The 22111-nt window shown below is 44.1% G+C and overlaps 1 protein-coding gene across 2 annotated transcripts in view; it reads left to right on the forward strand.

Annotated features, from left to right (window-relative positions):
• The first annotated feature begins 4016 nt into the window (after positions 1 to 4016).
• Positions 4017 to 22111, forward strand: part of kat6a (K(lysine) acetyltransferase 6A) — a 34854-nt gene continuing 16759 nt past the window's right edge. Inside the window, exons 1-4 of one of the 2 annotated variants that reach the window (XM_084358803.1) lie at positions 4017 to 4238; positions 5662 to 7205; positions 20191 to 20299; positions 21350 to 21465. In XM_084358803.1, the coding sequence (XP_084214929.1) occupies positions 6423 to 7205; positions 20191 to 20299; positions 21350 to 21465 (1008 nt within the window). In that variant the 5' untranslated portion in view covers positions 4017 to 4238; positions 5662 to 6422. Of the gene's footprint in view, positions 4239 to 4511; positions 4609 to 5661; positions 7206 to 20190; positions 20300 to 21349; positions 21466 to 22111 lie in introns of those variants that run through there. The other variant, XM_084358804.1, reaches the window with a different exon arrangement.

The raw sequence follows: 22111 nt of genomic DNA on the forward strand, positions 1-22111 counted from the left end.
GTTTCCTTTCAGCTGAGTCACTTCCAGACTTCCATTTGATAATGTCTTATTCTTCACTTGTCATCACTTTACCTGACATTTCCACGGCACAGAAGTAGCCAAGGAGTCAGTATGGGTTGATAATAATTAGTCATGTGTCAGGTGGCTTTGGAAAATGTCCCCTCAGCTGGACTCAATATGTAAACATCCTCATTTACTGAACCTACACAGGCAATCAATCAGATCCTATTTTAAGTACATTTCACAATAGGGGAACTGACATGTAACTGCAAGGGGATCTAAAATAAAAAAACAAGAGCAAGACCTATTCATAGGCAGTATGGAAAGTGGCCAACTCACAAATAAAAAAATTGGTTACATAAAACAGCAGCAACAACAACAAAACAAGCATGGTAATTGTAGCACGCAATGTTGTTTTTTTTTTAAACTGAATGGGATGCTGTAAGTTTATTTGGCTTGGCGATGGTCCAGTTTTTAAAGCGGAGGCAGGAAGAAGCGGAGCAGAGCGAGAGCCATCAGGCCCGACAGCCGGCCTGGAGAGCAGGAGGTGCTGCTGTGCATCAGGTGGACAGGATGTGTGTTAATGTGTGTGTGTGTCGGATAGGGGAGGCTTGCAGGGGGCAGGTGGACACTGGTGCAGCTTGCTGGGGGGCTCAGGGCCCCTAGCAGGTGGATGCTCGGAGAATGGAAATTAAAAAAGGAGGGATTAAGGGGATGAAAGGAAGCAAAGGATTACTTGTCTCCTTTTCTCCACCAAAGATGGAAGACAAGCCGAGGGTCTCATACCAAAACACCCATTTGAGGATGTGGGCAAAGTTTATTACCCGAAGCAACACATTTTAAGCATATAGATGATCATAAACTGTTCATATGTGAAATAAACATTTTAAAATAGGAACTGACATTTTTCTTTGTGCAGTGTAGCAGTGAAAATGTCCATTAGCCAAATATGTTACATGTTACTTAAACATAAATTGACATATGGGTCACAGATAACTAATATTTTTTATTAACGATCATATTTGATACATTTTAAAATCTTGAACCTGAGAGTTATTAACATTTTTGCTCAAAAATACTGACTTAGAACAGACATTTCAGTAGTGCACATACCTCCACCAAGGCCCAACAGTCCACTTTTATACTCATTTCACTCATCCTGGATCTGTCCCTTTATCCAGATCAGCACCAAAAGTTAATGGGGTCTATTCTGGGCTGGGACCCATCCTCCATCCAGATTTCCTGGAAATCCATTCAGTAGTTTTTATTAAATTCTGCACACAAACCAACCAACCAACCAACCAACCAACAAACAGACACGGGTGAAAACATAACCTCTTTGGCGGAGGTAAATATGCTTTTTCCTTCTCTCCATGAGAGTTTGAGAACATTCATAACACTTACATACTTATCTGTTAAATGTGGAGCTGCAGCCAGTAGCTGGTTAGCTTAGCTTAGCATAAAGCTTGGAAACAGGGAAACTGCTAGGATGGCTTTATCAGAGAGTAGCAAAATCCACCTACCAGCACCTCTAAGGCTCACTAATTAGCATGTTATGTTACAAATTTAAGTCACAATTTCAGTAACAAGTTGAGGTTTTATGTGAGGTTACGTGTGGCACTATTTTGTGGCCGGGAGCAGTGATTTCCTGGAGTCTCCAGTAGGACTTCAGGAAGTCATTGCTCCTGTACAGATCAAACATACATGTGTTAATTGGTTAGCTGGAGGTGCTGGTAGGCAGATTTCGATAACTTTGAACAGTGACAGGCTAGATTTTTCATGTTTCCAGTTTTATTGGTTTTATGCTAAGCTATGCTAACCAGCTGCTGGCTGGAATGAGAGTGTATCAGTGTTCTCATGCAACTTTCAGAAAGAAGGCAAATAATAACATCTCCAAACTGGGAAACTATTCCTTTGAACAATTTATCAAAAAACAGAATTGTTGCCTATTAATTTGACAGTCAAGTAATTAACTAACCAACTCATCATTTCAGTTCTTCCTTATTTGAAAATAATTTTAAGCAGCACGAGTGACTTTCATAATGTGCACAAGCATTGTGAGTTGTCCCATAACAATTTGTAACATCTTATAAAGGTGAGTTAACATCAATAAAGATGTCTGTAAATTGAGATTAAGCTAATTAACCCTCCTTTAAATCCCTGCCCTCAACCTCCTAATTACCAAACAGCACTCATTTGGAATAAGTGAAAGTCGTCTACTGACGCCTCTGAATGAAAATCAATATAATCTTATCTCAGTTAAAGTGAAAAGCCCCCCCTCCTCCCTGCTCCTGCGCCACACAGGTTAGTTTGTTTCTGCTGTTGTGTATTGGTGAACATGGCCTCTGCAGTGGATTATGGCACACAACATTATTTATTCATGGCAGTGAACGATAGATGTGGTGCAAGCTTCTCTTGAGTATTGTCCATCTGTTAGCCGGCCTACTGTACACACTAATGTAATATGCGAGTCCTCGGGAGGCGTACTAATAGCCGTTCATGTGTTAACGCTTCACACTATTTATCTGTGTAATAACACTACCGTTAATTATAATTAGTGCCTTGTCATTGGAATGTGATTTATCCGTCCCTGAAGAAGTGCAAGACAAACAGAGAGTAAAGTGTGACCTTACCGGTTTTATTTGATCACCACTGGGCTGACAGCAGTTCACCTCTCAGAAGACACCTCTAACATGGGAAAAACCTGAGGTCTAATTGCTCCCTATAAGACACTTTATAATGCGTCTCTGAGGACTGCTGTACACATCATTTTACACAAAGCTGCAGATAATTTAATTTCCACCCAGGGAGCTTTCAGCATTAGGCTGTAATAGAAAAGGAAGATTGCTGCCAGATTTCCGACACAAGTGCCTCTGTATCACCATGATCATGAAATTGAAGCAGCAGAATCAGTTTTCCTCTATTGATTGTGTTTCTTCTGAATACCAAGAAGGTTGTGCTTATGTTGCTCAAACTCCCCCAAGGTAAATTCAGATATTATATGGAGTAACATGTGATACTTCATCAATCCTTGTGCAGAACTCTTTGTGCTTAAAGGTCCTGTTTGTCAGAAAAGCTCATTTTTGAGTCTCATTCCCAACTCCTCAAATACTGACGCACTGGGATGGTGGCAGACCCAAAGCGTCAGTTTTTGAGGAGTTGGGAATGAGACTCACAAATGAACTTTTCTTACAAATAGTAGCTTTTAATCTTCTCACTTTTTACATAGTAGCTTTTAATCTTTCTCCAGTATTTATTAGGCCTATAAGTGTCCAGTGTGGATTTTTAATCGTGCACACTGAAGATTCAAATGCACTGAGAGTGAAACCTTTGCATTATGTTGCTTCCATCTGTCACCAGATGCTGTGATTCATGTTGCAACACCCTCCCTTCTCCCAAACATAAATTATAAGGAAAAAGGTGTTAGTCTCAGCTGTCACTTAATGAAATGCAACAAAGTGGATCGGCTGCAGACAGTTTACATAATAATTTTCTTTGGTGGTGAGATAATACTCTGCTTCACAGTCTGACGAGCGGTGCATCAGTGAACTACTCTGCATAGACAGATAATAACACGCTTTATCATGTAGTGTAATACTCCAGATAGCTACAAGGCAACATCTGATCATCTCCGGGGAGTGGAGGATCTGTGTGGCTGGCTTCCCATCTTCAGCTTAAAAAACACACAGCTGCTACAATAGACTGCAGTGTGGAGGGGTGTCTCACTTTGATCTTTAAATACCCTCTAACGTTAAGGCACGCTCATTGGCTTTGATTTTTTTTATTTTTTTTTTTACAACCGCTGGGCAAAATGCAGACGCTCCCTTGAATCTCCCTCCTGTGAGGCTGTAGTACAGCAGAGAATGCGAGAACACCTATCCTCTCTTTTTCATTTTTTTCCTTCCTCCAACACCACCACCATCTGTCCCTTTCTTCCATTTCATGTGCTCAAGCAATATCCACACCCCTCTCATAGCAACAGCACAGCGCCGCCGCCCCCCGCGCCTTGCAGTGGATTTTTCTTCCCCTGGATCTTCGCCTCGCACCATGCAGACGGTCCCTTGGCCCTGCCTGACGGTTCAGTGTTCCCCCCTCCCCCACCAGCCGTGCTCCTGTTTCACTCAAAGATGGCGTCGGCTCTAGAACCCCTGGTCTGTGGCTGCATTTTTAGGCTTGTTGTTGTCTCCGTTTCGCACGGTTTTGGCACCTTCTCCTCGGCGGCTCGACACGAAATTCCGGTGAGTAGCAGCGGAAGCCGGATGGGGGGATATGAGATTTTTTTACACGGTCTGCTTTACCCGAGCTTCCCTCGGAAACCAGAACCGGACCAGCTCGGGCTTTCTGGGGAACCGCGAGAGGTAGAGGGAGAGAGGGGTACGGAGGGATGATGATCGCGGAGGTGGGTGGGGGGTACGGAGGGGGGAGCCGAGGCCTAGCTACTCCGCTCCAGCGGCCTTGTCTTCACCGCACCGCAGGCTGTAGCGTTACGTGGGAGGGCGGTTGGTGGAGGGAGGAAGTCAGCGAGGTGGGGACCGCTCGCAGGGACGCGTCTGAGCGGGCAGAGGCTCGTCGCCCATGCCGAAGGCTGAGAAGAAGGCCGCGAAGCATGTAATACTGCAGAATCCGCGGCTATGATATCTTCATTTTTGCACTTGCCCGCTAGCCGAGATGGCCGTCTGCAAGTTGCATTGTGCCTTTTACAAGGCCGCGATCTCACGTTAATATCTGAATGACATTCAAAATGAGATTATTCGCTGTGTTTGCTGCGGTGTGCTGGTTTGTATTGTCTGTAATGTCGGCCGGAGGAGGAAATGTTGTGTTTTGGAGCTGGAGCGCTGGCTAACCTCTCGTTTCATGCTGTTTACGTTTCGGGTTAGCGGGTAACGTTAGTAACATAATCGTAACGTTAGCTCGTTGGCTAGCTCCTAATGTTAGCTTTCTAAACAACAGCTGTTAGCGGGAAGGCTTGTTGTCAGATACTTGGCTGCCTAATATTATATCAGTGAGCGTAAACAGCACCGCAGGAGACTGTTTGGCAATGCGGCAATTGACTTAGTTGTGATTTTTAGCTAGCCTCTCTGCTAATGTTTGCTAACAGTCTGTGTTTTGACTGCATCATGTTTACGTTAGCAACCCCAGTAGCCCAGTGGTCAGCTTGCTCGTGCAGTTTTTAGGGTGATGTTTACGCTTTTTGTACCTCCTCATTTCCGTCTTTATTTGACACATTTGTGCCATATCTAGCGGTTATTGGAGGCTGTGGGCATGCTTATGTGTTGGCATTACTTGTGTCAGACTGGCTTTGGTTATTGACACTGAATGCCATTTATTATGAAAACCGCATGGATGTATACGGAAATGTCTTGCAAGCTGTTAATATGCATAGTAGTAGAAGAAGTGCACCTCTTCGTAATTTCCAGTTGTGTTTGCAGAGCTCTCTAAGGGCATGCATTGCATTGTTTATATCTGTGTGAGGGCACTTCATGATCTGCCAGTGTTGTAGTACCCGCTTTAAAGTTTCTGCACCTCATCATCAAACTCATCATTGTTTAGAGACATCTTTGTTGCCATTTTTTCCCCCTGTTTTATTAAAATAATGTCTCACCCTTTCTGCAAAGTTTTGCTAACCGCTGTCTCTGTTTGTTCTTTTCTTTTTCTGTGCAGGATTCCTCTGCTATCGAAGTGCAATAGGCATGAAGGTGATCAGCCCTGGATGCTCCCTGGGGTGAGATATCTGTTCCGTCCCAGAGCTGAGAGGTCCTGACTGCTTGAAGAGTGAAAGACGGCGAGAGAGAACAAGTTAAGACGAGGAAACGTGGATGCGGGAAAAATCTTGTGGAATTTTATACTCTGGAAAGCAGATTTACTGTGTTGCCCTCACCTTGATCATTGAAACACTAATTCCACGTCTTGGAGACCATAATCATCTTCCACGCCTCACATTGAGAACTGGCGAGGTTGCCATTGTCCATGCATAGGTGTTTTGCGACAGCCAAAGTGGGAATCTCCTCATCTCTGTGAAAGCCCCTTTTTGGTGTCAACATCTATTCAACTCTACCTTCTTTGCTTTGGGAGTTTAAATTGCTAATACACCTGCTACTTTCTTCACTCCCCCTGCTTCTCGCCAGGGACCTTCACCTGGCTGGGAGTAGGTGGTGGGTAGACAGCTTTTTACCGGGTGGAGGGTTGGCTCTGGGGGTTTGTGCTATGGTCAGCTGCTCATTACCGGGCTGCTCATACTCAGCTTCTGAGGGACTCTCTGTGCGACCCCAGGACAAGGGATAGTAAGCAGGTAGTGGGCAAAGAGGAGGAGGCGGCGGCGCTACGGCGCAGGCCAGGTGTTTCCTTGGCTTACAGTTCCTGTTTTTCGTCTGTGGTCATTGCGGTAAGGCCTCAGGGCCCCCGCACCCACTCAGGCCGCAGCTATGGTGAAACTGGCCAACCCAATGTACACCCAATGGATCCTAGAGGCCATCAAGAAGGTGAAGAAGCAGAAGCAGCGACCATCAGAGGAGCGAATCTGCAATGCTGTCTCCATGTCCCATGGCCTGGACCGCAAGACGGTTCTGGAGCAGTTGGAACTTAGCGTCAAGGATGGTACTATCCTTAAGGTCACCAACAAAGGTCTCAACTCCTACAAGGACCCTGACAACCCTGGGCGCATAGCTCTGCCCAAGCCCAAAGGTAGTGGCAGCTCTGGAGGAGGAGGAGGAGGAGGAGGAGGCAGCAGCAGCAGCAGCAGCAGCAGTGGCGGCAGCGGCGGAGGCGGCGGTGGTGGTGGTGGTGGCGGTGGTAGCTCCCACTCCCACTCCCACTCCCACTCTCACTCTCACTCTCACTCCCACTCCCACTCCCACTCCCACTCCCATTCAGGGAAGAAACCGGGACTTGACTGGAACAAGTTGATTAAACGGGCATTGGAGGGGCTCCATGAGCCTGGCGGCTCCACCTTAAAGAACGTTGAACGCTTTCTCAAGTGCCAGGCTGATGTGGCGGCCTACTTGTCAGGCAGCGGCTCCATGGGGCCTGGCCTCTTCCACCAGCAGCTGAGGGTGGCCCTGAAGAGGGCTGTGGCCCATGGACGCGTGGTCAAGCAGGGTCCACTGTTCCAGCTCATCAGCCGCAGCAGCTCCTTGGATGACGGGACTGGGACAGTGTCTCTAGAATCACTCCCACCTGTCCGATTGTTGCCCCATGAGAAAGACAAGGTATTGTCTCTTAATGCACCTTCACCACAAACGGACATGAAAAACTGTGTGCATGCATCTCAGACTTACACACGTTGTTACAATTTATTCAATAGTAAACACTTGGACACATTTATTATTGGCAGGTCAAATGGAAATGGTTCTTTGGTCTTTTGGCATCACACATGTCTGCTAAAATCACAAATATCCTGTTGAAACAGTCACTGTAGTTGAGTCACTTGAGAACAAGAATCAAATCCTATGCGCTCCTCCAAATAAAACTTTTTGGAGCAACAAAAAAAAAGTGACACAGAGCACCCTTTCTGGGTGTTTTGCTGGCCATAAAACACACATTCCACTTACACAATAGTTGCTGCACACTGAGAATCGTCCAGATCTATCAGCTGGCAGAACCCCAGATGTTTGCACTGCATTTTCTCTGCTTGTTCAAATTGGTTGTGGACTACAAGACTGTAATTACTACAGCTCAGTCAGGTCTTTTCACTGTGCGAATGTTAGTTGTGAGTTTTCATCCAGAATATGGTGTCGTGGTTTACAACAGATAGCACTTTGCAGTTATTTTAGAAGTGGCTGACAAGGGATGGGGCAGATGCCAGGGTGAGCATCTCTCCACAAACTGGAGTGTGCTTCTTTGTGTTGAAGATGTTTTCAATGTGTGTTTTGGAGACCCGGTCAGAGTATAGTTAGAAAGACTTCACTGAACCCAGCTGGTCAGCATCACATTGCTTTGCTGGGTGATGTATGAGAGACAGAATCCCAGGTGTGTGTGTTCTGGTCCAGGCAAGCAATGCCAGAGTGATGCTGGGTGGGCGGCTGGTGGGCCAGTTTTCAGCAGAGGAGGTGGTGGAGGTGGAGGAAGAGGTCAGAGTCACATGGCTCCCAGCCTCCTGCAGGGAGTGTGGACCAGCTGCAGGGCTGCTCCCTGTCAGGACCTGTCAGGAGATTGGAGGAAGAAAGGAAGAGAAGGAAGGGGAGGAACACATACAAGTGAGAGAGAGGTGGTCTGTAGTGGTGCCAGAGGAAGAGGCCGGGATGACGCAAGCTCCAGGCCTCTGTAACCAGAAAGGGAGAGAGAGGGAGAAGAAAGAGGGAGAGGCAGACATGCAGGCGACAGAGGAGAGCAGGAACACACCCACTTTTGTAACCTGATCAGAGAGAGCAGCCGGCTGTTACCCTCTGCTTCTAAGGGCTACGGACATGTGTACACACACACATGCATACACACACACACACAAATATGAAACCATACAACTGCATTCAAAGACAGAAACACAGATTGGCATACACAGACATAACACAAACTGAGGGCCTGCTGACACACACACACAGTTCACATGTCATAAATCCTCTACTTCCGATTCCAACAAGCAGCTTGTAAATAAACCCTTTGGCACCACTTACTACTATATGCCAGCCTAGTAGCCCATAATTGGATCATATGTCACTCAGGTTATCAGGCAGCCAGTAGACATGAAAGACACTACACAGGCTCTAAACACTGTTTTGCCTGGCTGTTGGCTTTATCTGGCCCCTGTGTGTGTCTGTGTGTGTGCGCACATGTGTGTGTAGAAGGCCATGCAGCCACAGAAGCTCATGGTAAGGGCTCCCGTACACATACACACAAAGTAGGATTAGCCTAGAGAGCAGGCTGGAGTCACATGGGGTCTGCCTAACACAGTGACCTGCTTGGCTGCAGATGGTCCACCTCTTAAGACGTGCAGCGATCAACCTCCTCGCTCCCTCTGACTCAGCCACTGATCGGCCTGCTACTCTGCCTCACACAAACAAAGGAAAACACAAAGTTATGCATACCTCAGTGTGAAAACAGTGTTCCTATACAGGTGAATATATATATTTGATTCAACTTCATTTTGCTCCAAGAAGAACTGATATATCAGTGGATCTGTTGCCCGATATGAAAACTGATTTATTTTTTAGAGATTATTATGCAAAACAAGATGCTTTGGATAATTTCTAATTATTAAATTACAAGTGAAGTTTTCATTGCACTTCCATTTCAGACAGTAAAGTTTTCATCACTTTTAAGGGATCATTGTAAAAAAGTATCTGTATTGGCATTGGCACCAAATGTAATCTCTAGTAATCTCTTTTCAAACACATTAAATTAAAACTCAACACTGGCAGAAAGTGAATTTAAACGCAAGCAATTTAACTTTAAAGAAGGCCACCCTGTTGCGTCAGTGAAATAATTCATCTGTCAAAGATTATAGATTAAACCAGTGGATGGGGAGGTTTTGTTGTTTGTCTCGTCTTCAGGCCACATCAGCCATGAAGGAGCTGCAGAGAGGAAGTTGACATTTGTGTCTGGCATTCACACAAGCCTGTTTACTCTCCTTCCTGTGATGTTGCCTTCATATATCTCTCCAGAGGATGCAACCGAATTGCAGCTCAATCATGTTCGTCTTGCGAGTGCCTATTTGTGTGTCGCTGATGTATGTTAGTCGGTGCCTGTGCGAGTGGCATATGCGTCAAAGAGATAGTAACTGCACACCGAAGACAGAGTTTGGTGTTGCATGATCACTCTCCTCCGTTCTCCTGCTCTTCCACTGATGCATCATCGCCACATTGCCCCGCATGATTGCTAACAGTTATGAGTGTGAGAGAGTGTGAGTGAAGGCAAGAAGGGGGGGGAGGAAAATCAAAACAAATGGCTAAGCACTGGCTTTGACCCCATTTGCAGGGAGATTTGTGTACTCAACGTGCTGGTGTTTGTGTCAGAGCGCTCCATTCAAACGGGATCCCAGACCCTATTTCTGTCTCCCCCGTCTCACCCTAATAGGGTACCATTGCCAGGTCATGAAGGGGGAGGCAAATGGGGGAGCGAAGTCAACCAGGGGTCACGGATATATAGATGGCAAACCTCATTGCCTCCCTGAGCGCCCGTTAGCAGTATGAGGCTATGGCCATTAGGTGGGATGGGCTTGACGCTGAGCTTTTGTGTGTGTATCTGTGTGAGTATATAGTGTGTGTGTGTGATGTTCATCCCATCATAATAGGCAAGAGCAATCTCCCTGCCCCGCGGTTGCCCTCTCTTCAACAGCTGGAGCGGGGTGAGCCAGAGTTCTCGATGTCGACGTGCAGTGTCATGGTGAGGACGTGTGAAAAAAGCAACGCAGTCGCATTTGCTGCTCGTACATGGTGTTACACTGGTAGTGATTTCCCTCCAAAAATGTCCCACTGACCCCTTAACAGATTGCCATCCTGCAGCTAATGTTTGCTTTGCTGGTAGTGGTTGTAGCAGCTACATTAGGCAACTCATTATGAAACGTAATGGATATATTTATTCACTGTAATTCATTCCACTTTGCCCGTATTGGATCGACCCCCCTTCTCTCTGACATCACACATTACCTCCGTGTGTGTTTGCTCAAGGTGAAGACATCATGTATCGTCACTCAGGACTGTGAATACAAAATGCCCTCAGACATCGATTATGTGCCTTGTGTGCAACCTGCCTCTTCGTCTTTTTCCCTCTCTTCTCTTCCCATCCCCCGTTGCTGCTACATCATGTCGTGTCGTCACAGGAGATGATTTTGTGTGTTGACTGGTTGGATGGAGGCATTCTCAGGGTTAGTGCGACACCACAGGAATGCTGGGAAAATGACTAAGTTTGGTGCCATGAAATGGTCTACACTGACTCCATTGTCAGCTTTTCTTGAATTTCAGATTTTGGACTGCTACTTTTCTTTTCGGAGAAGAAATTCTTTTATTTGCCTCCATTTCCCTGACAGGCAGTTTCCATTTTGCCAGAACCCTGGCCTCAGTTGACCCATTATTAGTGCTTAAAAAGTTAAAAAGGCTTCAGTCTTTGAAGGCGCCAGCTTTAACCTCATGCTGCGCTGCTACCACAGACCCAGTTCTTGTTTGACATTTAGCAGTACACACCAACGGAGAAATGGAGAAACTGCAGAGCATTCGTTTATTGAAAGGGTTGAAATCAGGATGACCATAGCTTTGGTGGTATTTAATCTCGCCATTTGTGTTGTTATTGGTCAATTTATTTTTACTAATCGCTTGTGTATGTTTTTTTAGAAAAACGTGAAAATCCTCTCTCGATGACAGTAAATTAAATATCTTTGTGGACAACGCAAGGTATTTTTGAAGCTTTAAAGAACACTGACTATTGTGGGGTGTATATCAGATTTGGTCGTGATTATATTTTCAAGATACCGTATGGTTATCCAAAGAATCAATATATTTGCCAATATCACAGTCTGCGATGATACAATTTCGGTTTGATACAATTCAGGGGCCTGCAATCTATATGATACAATATCATATACCCATTTAACATGGTAACAGAAAAAGCTGTGACACTTACTCGGGTTTCCTTGGCTGTGACACTTTGTAGGCTGTTCTTGGCGATTTGAATGTTTAGGATGGAGGTGTGCTTCAACAGACAAGGTGACACAGACGTGCCAAGGGGAATTTCCAAGTAAAGGCGCAGCTTAAAAATGATGATGTAGATTGATGTTTTCATTGATCACATTGGATTGTTGATCGTTGAATCGATATATTGATCCAGGTCGAAGGATTGTAACACCCCTACCGACTACTTGTGATGTCCTCAACTGGTTTCTTTTGACCAAGAAACAGTTCAAAACCCACAGACTCTTCATTTTCATCATAAATAAAAAAGAAAAGCAGCAAATCTTCACATTTAAGCTTAAAATGGCAAATGTTGAAAAGTTTGCTTGAAAATGGACTCAAACGATCAAGCTATTATCAAAAATAGTTGTCGGCTGATTTTCTTGTGATCGACTTATCGATCAATTGACAAATCGTTGCAGCCGTTCATGCAAAAGAGATGCCAGACAGTGTGTTTATACTGTGCCAAAGCTCTGCCTGTGTGTACTCTTAGCAGTCATTTGTCTTTTCAGTGAAGGTGTTCCAATTTGACCCTACTGCCCGCAGGAGAACAACCAGGAACAGACACTGCTAGCCACGAGTCCATAGAAACGGCATTAGCAGCAGTGTCAGAGCCCAGGGGGAGCAGTTACCTCGAGCTCACCAGTGACTGTGATGTGAATGGCATTTGGCACGGGAAGTGTAGCTGTGTGAGGCCTTGCGTATGGCTAACCTCACCACCCCACAAATAGAGCCAATGTGTTGAGCAGCTGTGGAAGTGACGGCTGGAGCACAGCCAGGCTCCACTCGGTTTGATGCAGTGATTTAGCTTTGTGCTCCCTGGCTAACCTCAATTTTAATGGAGAGTGATGCTTGGCTGAAGGGAGGGCATGCTGGCACAACACAAGGTCTTCCTCAGGTTGTTGTAGATGTCACAAGGAAATGTAGAGCGGTTCATTTCCAGGTTGGTGGGGCTACAGGGATTTTCGATTTGAAATGTCATGCGTCCTCTTCAAGCTTTCAGCTGATGTCACTTGAACATCCATGCAAGCATGATTGTGCGTTCTTATAGGAAAATGTTAAATTGGCGTGTCAAGGTGTGTCTCATGATGACCAGTGCTGAGTACATTTTAAAGACTTTTGCAGTGCATGTGTTTGTGTGTTGTCTCTGCTAGCACAGTATGTCCTGTAACAGTGATCAATGAGTTTGTATTCGAGGTGGGGGCGGCCATAAGGGAAGTGTGGTGGTGGTGGGGGGGTTGCTGAGATTGGGCTCCCATGTTAATGAGATCCTTGACTTGAGACGAGACAAGGACAACAGCAACGCTTTTCCCTCTTTCTCTTTTCGCCCATTGCCTTTTATCCTTTCTCCCCTCCTCCTCCTCCTCCTCCAACATTTTTCCCTCTCCTTTCGCCCTTCCTCCATTGTTCCCTCCTTCCTGTCTCACTCTCATGTCCTCTTGTCTTTGGATAACAGAAGCCTGTTTATAAAGGGGAAACCGGGCCATCGCTAGTTGTTTTCTATAACCTATTATCTCCCTGTACAATGTTTCAGACAATGCTGTATGTTGCCTCAAGTATTAATTTCAACCATTTGAAAGCGAAACGGAGAACTAGGCCAACACTGGAGTACAATGGTACAGGATACATGGAGCGTGTTTGACAATGTTGTGTTGAAGCGATCGAGCATGGGTGGGTGTGTCAGCTGGGTCACCTGTCCGTTAGCATGTAGGCGTGTGTTTGTAGAGGAGCCTGTAACTTGTAAGACATGTTTGTTTGGCATTTCAAGTCCACCCAGTCATTTGCAGCTAGATGCTAACAGTTGCCACAAGGCGTGTCTTTTTGGCTCCGAACAAGATTTTGTTCCTGAATCCTCCTTACGTTGGGGGAAAAAAACGAGCACATGCCAAAGCATGAACACACAGGCTCAAAATAGACATGCACGCCTCCACACACAGACACACACATACACACACATCTCAAGTCAAATGATGGCCATGACACTTAACTCAAACAGTCAGTCGATGTGAGAAATTTCTAGAGCACTTCTGTGGTTTAAGAACAGTCCTGGCAGCCAGCACTGGCTGAGGTAGAAAAGGCTGAAACAGGGAGGAAAAACAGCTCTCAGGAGGAATCTGAGGATTGTGTTTCGCTGTTCCAATATCCCTGTCATGGAGGGAGGATTAGCTTTTCATTTTTTAGTATCTGTTGGGGATTAATTTACAGTGGCAGCCAGTAACTGAAGCCTCATTGTAACACGCGTCTCTATACAAGGTGTCTGTGCGTGTGAAAGGCGACGCTCGCTTGTTGGCTCGTGTTTACTCGAGCGCTCACAGGGCGAGTGGGAGCAGTTGACCTCCTGCGGCAGGGAAGGGGTTAAGCGTCAGGAATGATTGAGGTGTTGGTCGCACGCAGGCTGCTCAGAGGACCGCTGCTGCAGATTTTCTCTCTTTCTTTACACTTTCCATTTCCCTCGCTCTCCTGCCCTCTGGATTCTTATTTTTGTCCTCGCTCTGTCTTTTTTCACACTCCTCTCCTCCTCCTCTTTCCTTTCTTCTTGCAGCTGACTTCCTTTTCTCTTCACTGACTGTTGGTTTGTTTTGCAGACCAATATAGCCACTTTCATTGTGCATAGGGAGATGAATAATGGTTTGTTTTGGAATCTTGCAGTATAACCCAGTACATGATCACTATTTCATGTAACTGAACCTGTGAGAATGCAAAATGGGCTCAGAAATGGAGAGCTGCTGCTGATATACATTTATCCTCCAGTAAGGCTCTATCTTCTTTTCTGCACCCTGCATGTCTCTGCTTATCTGCCTCTCTTCACTTCTCATTCTTTACAACCCTCTGCCCTCTGTTTACCTCTTTCTTCCCTTCCTCCCTCCCTCACTCACTCTGTACCTTTGTTTCTCTTTCTCTCTGTGTCGCCGTGCTGTTAGGTGGGTGGGTAGAGGGGTAGCGGGGGATGTTGGAAGCAGCCTGACTCAGAAGGAAATGAACCCAATAAATCAAGCTCTTGTCCCTGTCTCCTCCCTTCCAGGACCTGCTGCCTAGCCCAGCTCTCTGCAGCTATGTGCATTTACACTGTTGTCCTCCTCACAACACCATCCATAGCGAATGTCATGTTATTGTTTTTCCCATTTAAAAAAATAAATGAATAAAAAAATGATTTGATTGGTCCATGTGGGTCAAGGTGCATGTTGTGACCACTGGTATGTCCCCCCCGTACAAAGTTTTAATGATAGTGATAGAAATGATGTTAATTTGAGAGATGTTGAGAGAAAAGTGTTATTTGAGCTCTCCTAAAAACAAACTCAATGCTAATATTAGTGTTACAGTGTGATAATTAAGTATCTGCCTCTTAAAATACCACATTATTGCAGGTCACAGGCCGACTTTCTGCTAAGAGCGCACGTTCGGCCAGCTAAAATTTGAAGGCGAACGACAAACTTGTTATGAACTAATTAGCCATTTTCCTCAATGTTTTAGCATCTTGTCCACATGCAGATGGTTTTAGTTCACTTAACAGAGATTGTTGAAAACACCCTCTAAGTAGAGATGTTCCAATACCATTTTTCCCTCCTAAAACCTGAACGTTGCTGCTGGGAAGTAGCACGGCCCCATTTGTTCTTGCCATTGCCAGCATTTTCGGCAGCATCAGAGGCATTTGGTTTACTGGTATCGTGTCTTAACAACCTTAGTCCTAAGGTGCAGACTCCAGTTTCTGTGTATCTGTGTGCACATGTAATGTTAAATGTACCTGTTCATGTAAAACGGAGCTTTTGGGAAACATAACATTCACCTCAATTCACACATGCACCTGAAACAACATCAATGGCTGACTACTGGTTAGCTTATGTTTGGTTAGGTGCTACATTTGGCACAAAAGTGCTAAATAATTATGGACAAATAAAAAATTAGCTGCTGTTTGCATTTTAAAGGTCCTCTTAGTCCCATCCCAACTTGTCAAACACTGACACTTTGGGATTGCAGGTCAGGTCTGACATGACCTGCAATCCCAAAGCATCAAATTTGATGAGTGGAGAAGGACACTCAAAAATCTACTTTCTTACAAAGTGGACCTTAAAGTTATTACAGTCAAAGGAAAATAAGATCTCTAGGCATGCTCAGAATGTTCATCTCTGGTCTCAACGGAAAGTTAACATCGGGTCAGTAAATCGTCTTAAGTATGAACAGCGAAAACCACTCTATTGTGTCTCTAAATGCATTCATCTGCCCCGGGCTTTTTATATCGTGTTACAGCTTTGAATAAACAGTGGGTTAATTAGGCTTTTTTGACACAAAAAGAGGAGGTCAAGGTGAAAACAAATCTGTGCAGATTAATTTGTCTTGTGAGAGTTGTGGCACTACTGGGAGTGAACAGCAATATTCAAGTTCTGAATTGGATTGAGATCTGGAGTCTAGCTTATTCACCCCAGGAGAGTAAGGGTGCTCCGATTGACCGGGCACCAATGGTTATCAGCCGATATACATTGTGAAAAATGTATTCGGTGGTCTCTATAGAGCCCGATCAGAAGAGCCGATCAGATAAACACAGGAGACAGTTTCTCTATGCGCTGCTCAAATATCACAGCCACACACATCACAGGACTGTGCTGCTTACTGGCTGCTAACAGCTAACTTACTTCCCTCCTGCCAATAGCAATAGTGCCCTATTGGTTTAACCAGCGCAACATATTAGCAAGGTCCTGCCAGTAAGCCGGTTGTGACTGAGGGGATAGATGGACTGATACCGCGGAACAATTCTTGTAACGTTAGGTCTCGCGTTGAGTGGCCAGCCAGTGATTATAACTAGAAGACGCGCTCCACTGGAGTCAGAAGTCGGTTCAATTTATCATTTGAGATTGTCTGTTTGTGATAAGCATATTTTCTGATGCCTGTGTGGGAGGACGAAGCAATGATGGTTGTTTTAAGTCTTACAGCATGAGAGCTGACTAAGCTGACAGCTAACAGGTGACTGAGCTAATGGCTTACAGCGGAGGCACACAGTGGGACAGAGTTTCTGTTCAGAGGAACATTAAGTGTTAAACAGTGAACTGCAGTTTAATGTGACAACACAACAAGTTAACACTAAATAAATGTACTGAAGTAGACTACTTTTGCTGACTTTGAGTTTAGAGTTACAGACACTTTACATCAGTGTACATTTTACCAACCTTCTGTCAGAGATGAATGTTAACATTTACAAATAGTGACCAGGTGGGCGAGTACTGGCTTCAGGTCACAAATGCATCACTACAAAGACTGAGACACAGAATTTTTTAATGCCACTTAACTATGCCACTAATAACTAACAACTGTAGATGACAATAAAGTAAAGAAACGTCCTTTCGATCGCTGATCAGCAATCTGTATCGACTGGTACTGCTTCCAGCAATCGGTGATTGGCCCCCGGAATCCCTGATTGGAGCACCCTTACAGGGCATTGTTGTTTTTAAGCTTTATGTTATCTTTAAGCCCAGGAGTATCATTTATAAAACATTGCATAGGATCTATACTAAAAGTGTACCTGTGACCAAAAAAATTACATGGGCCAAAAAATAATCACATTTATCAAACCTGGCGTACGCCCAACAATACGCAACTTCCTTTTTCTAGATCCCAAATCGACCTGGAAATGTGCGCACATGGATCCGCCTCATATACCGCCCTCTCCACACCAACATTCAACTGACTGTTCCATTTGCCAAAATGATTTTTGTGATATAATTTGTGTTATCCCCCACCCTAGGATATCAATTGATGGTGGAAGTTTGACACGTGAACACAATTAATTTATTTATTGAAGTTTAGTTCCGGTGAACGTGGCCTACATTATTATAATATGGAGTGTCACTGACTTTATTTCCACGTGTTCTTAATTTACACAATTTACACAATTCACATGTGCTGGTTGTGAAGATGCACCTAGTGAGGTGACTGCAGAAGGCTGTGTGTGGCAGCCACGGCGCTGTCTCCAGTGTGCTCTGTGTGGCATGATAGCACAGTCGATGGTGTTCACTGCAGCGATTGTACACACAACTACGTCGTAATTATTGTAATTATGCTATATGTGTACAGTGTTCATTCTTTGATGGTATCTGATGGCATCTTGGATTTCTATGACCGATAATGATAATTTCGTTATCAAAGAGTCCAGCCCTCTCCGCTGCGCTCTGGGGGTGGGAATGTGATGATGAGACAGCGCTGAAGAAGTATGATTTCAGATTGCAGTTGGCTGATGTCTTATATTTAAAAGGTGTTTATGGAATAGTTATACTTCTACATGTGCAAGTACACATGACACCTCTGGTTTGAATGTTTATGTTAACGTGGATCTATCATTAATGTTTGATATGACGTGAAATCAATTGAAATGTATCATTATGCACAGAATAATAACGCGTCTCACATTTAATTTCTACAATCTGCTTCAATCCGCCACCTCACCATTCACATGGGTCAGGGTTTTTCTTACAGGTGCACACATTCTCCCATCAAGTTTGTTCTTATAGATCACAACTTTTACGGAAACTTTTACGGAAAGAAAACACACATAGCTATTCTACAAAAGAATTCTGTCTGATATAAGAAAATTGTCTCTGATTTGCAGCCCTTGTGCCTGCCGTTCCCACCATAGAGCCCTTTAGCTCTGTCAGAGTGGCGATCACTTGTGCCCTTCTCACACAGAGGACAGCTTGCTCTCGGCAGCCTGTGCCACAGTAACATGTTTCTCCAGTGAACACACTGTGCTTATAGAGGATATTCTGTGCCTTGGAAATGTTCTTACACTTTTCTCTTGATTGGCACTGTTGACCTCAGATTTGTTTGGTAGAATGATTCTTTGGCTTCATGACATGGTTTTTGTAACAACATTGACTTTGCATTGGTTGAACTTTCCAGATGCAGGTTTATTTAAAAGTAATTTACTCTTCTCACCTTGATTACACACAGATGTGCTTCATTCAACGCAGGGTGACTTCTACAACCCATGTTCCAAAAAAGCTGAGGCGTTGTGTTAAACGTGAATAAAATCAGAATGCAGTCATTTGCAAATGAACTGTGTTAACCTTTAGCGGGTTTAAGTGTTTCTGAGCACATGTTGTAATATCCTTTACACAATCATGTGATTCACAAAGTGGTGAACCTCAACAACTGAGCCTTTCAAGGATGCCCCTTTCATACCCAAACATGATACATCACCTGTTACCAATGAACCTGTTTACCTGTGGAATGCTCCAAACAGGTGTTTTTGGACTTTCCCAGTCTTTTGTTGCCCCTGTCCCATCTTATTATGTTTTGCGGCATTAAATTTAGAATAAGCACATATTTATAAAGATCAATGAAGTGGATGAGGGAAAACATTAAATAATGGTGTCTTTGTACTGTTTTCAGTTGAGTATGTCTAAAAGGGCTCACAAATTATCACACTCTGTTTAATGTTTTAGACAGCGTATCTTTTTTTGGAATCAGGGTTGTACAAACAACTGGCTGTACCAGTGATGATATTAGCAGCTGGTTACCTGAGCTGTTGATGATTTTGCGCTTTAAATTTGCATCAATTTAAAGAGATCTGTTTTGTTTTCAATCTCAATTCCACCCACTGTTGTTAAACAAAATATGATAAGAAAAGGTCATCGTACACTATCACAGATTGTAAAAACACAATCCTGGCATGTGATGCTATTAAAATTCATTTGTATACAGCACCTTTATGCGAGTTGTTAATATCACAGCCAAAGTATGAAGATTTTTCTGGTTAAATTGTGACTATAATATAAATTTGACTTGTATCTGCTGGATGCTGCCTAGCAGTAAAGAGAATGTGTTGCTGTCACTGCGGTGTACTCTGTGGTAGCAGTGAGCTACCACTTCCCCCTCAGGGCTCCAGCAACTTTCAAGGAGAGTCACCCCACGGCCCCTCCCTCCTGTGTTAGTGCCTGTGTGAAGTGCACCTGCAGTGCTTCGGGGATGTGATTTTTCAGCTTTATTGGACACACAAGTCCTATTTGATGTCTAACATCATGTTTAGTGTTATCCTGCCTTTTGTTTTCCCGGACACAAACCTGGCTTAGGTTTGTGCTTGTGTGCGTATCAGGTTAATGTGTTTGTTTTCTGTCTTGAGTACACACCTGCTGACATGGATTGTGTTTTTCGGGGACACACTAAAAGATTTATGCAGCCCCAGAACTGAATGTCTGATGGCATGTTTCACAGTAAGTGTCAAAATAGGACACGGTGCAGTGGAATTAAACTCCTCAGCCAGTACAACCAAAGGAACCGAGCTACAGCGTTTGATCAAACAACGCACGAGTCAGCAGAGACACTGACACACGATGGCAGCCTCTAACATGACATGTCACATACATTATGCAAGCTTGCTCATCTCAGAAGCTCTCATGCTCTTCATTATCCTAAACTCTCTATTCACAGATCCACATGCTGTATGGTGTCATTGTAATACACACAGCCACAGTCAGCCACTGTGGCAGGACACACAAGGCCACTTTGTTGTTTTCATTTGTCCAATTAAGCTGTTAAGTTGACTGACAGTCTCAACTTTCTCTCCCCTCTCCTGTGTCCCCCTCTCCCGTCTGCTCTGTCCGTCTGCCAGCCGGTGGCAGAGCCCATCCCCATCTGCAGCTTCTGTTTGGGGACCAAGGAGCAGAATCGCGATAAGAGGCCAGAGGAACTCATCTCCTGCGCCGACTGTGGCAATAGTGGTGAGTGCTGCTTTGTGACCAGTAAGACCTTTAAAAACACCTTAGCACCTGTTTCAGTCTACGACTTGGTTAAACTTCAATAGCTTTGTGATGGAAACAAGCACAGAGGAAGAAGAAGTAGCACAGATTGGTTAAAATAAATACAATCTCAAATCTTTGTGTCTGGTAATTTCTACTATAGGCAGTTGATAAGGCACAATGATAAGCACACATCCTGGAGGTGTAAAAAGTTTGCTATATTGTATTATTATGAAGCTGCACACTTTCTTTCTTCTACATTGTGCTCACACACACTTCACTTCATCTCCTATTGTTTTTACTTAGACTTCATTTGCTTTCAGTGATTACACTTCAGCTGACACTTGCATCTCAATTTATCCCTTTTCCCCCCTCACACAATTTGAATTCCTCTCAGCACTTTAACTTCAACTGATACTTGAAGTTTTTGTGCTGGAAGCAAGTTTACACTTTCAATGCCTTTTGAACTTTTTTCACTAATTGCATTTAAGCTGCCAACTTTTTTGTATTTCAGCCATTTCCGATTGTTCAAATTCAATTTTTTTAGCTGCAAGAAATGTACTCTATATTCACCTGTGCCCTTTTTTGGGCTCAGGATGCCATACTAAAACTTGATGAACACAGAGGTTCAATACACAGATACTGTCTCTGGTCTATGTTTTCAGAAAAATCTCCTTTTCTCTAGCAGAAGTTGTAATACTCTCACTGAGGCCTGACATTGCTTCCTGAAAGCAGAGCAGAGATTTTGTTGCTCCTCTCTCTTTCCTCAGTGGGTTTCTGTCCCAGTCGATGCCGCCTTGTTTGCTAGTCTTCAAACAGAGCAAAAGCATTGCTCTGACAGATTGTCATTTATGTTTGAACACTCTTTATGCAACCAGGTTTGATTCAGTGAGGGCTTTCAATTCCAAAAGGAGCTTCTTTTTTCTCCTCCTACAATGATGCAAGTGGGTCATGGCTGTCAGTCAGCAGCGACAAAAAAAAGCCTGTGACGTTGACGCACTTGTTTGTGTATGCGTGTCTATCTACCTGCAGGCCACCCGTCCTGTCTCAAGTTCTCCCCAGAGCTCACAGCGCGAGTCAAGGCTCTGTGGTGGCAGTGCATCGAATGCAAGACTTGCAGCAGCTGTCAAGATCAAGGAAAGAATGCGGTGAGTGGATGAGCGAATATGGCGGACTGGCAGCCTAACAGTGTCTGTGAACGCTCTCTTCTCTGCTTAAGTGCCAGATAGAGATGCTGATAGACATATCTGTGGTCCTGGGATTGAGCTATTTTAGTCAGCCTCGGCATGATTTTACTCTTTTCTCTTACTTGTCAAGTGAGGAATCATTGTTATTCAAGTGTTTGTATGGAGATTTAACAGTGAGACAAAATTCATGGAGAATAAAATGGAAGCAAAGAAGCCGTCCAAACCAATCATGATGGATGTTTTCATAGTGTAATTAGACTTTAATTGTTAAATTCACAGTAATAAAATATTTGAATGCATTTTTATATGGAAAGCTTTTGATATGTTAAGCGCATCAAAATTGACATATAAAATATAAATATAAAATAAAAACACACTTGGCCCAATAGTGCTGTAGCTTTCAAGTTGTTTTATCAGATCCAGTGCTTCACTGTTGAATTAAGTCAGTGCCACATAATGATGCAATGTCTGCATTTGATAGTATCAAAAGTACCAAAGCTAAAAAAAACAAACAAAAAAACTGTTCTTCAATCAGACAATTGGATTGTAAAAAAAAAAAGAGTTGTGCATCACGATATCCAAAGAGGTAACAAGTTTCTAAGTGTAA

This window comes from Pagrus pagrus (genome assembly GCF_965226575.1).
Source record: "Pagrus pagrus genome assembly, chromosome: 8".
NCBI lineage: Eukaryota > Metazoa > Chordata > Actinopteri > Spariformes > Sparidae > Pagrus > Pagrus pagrus.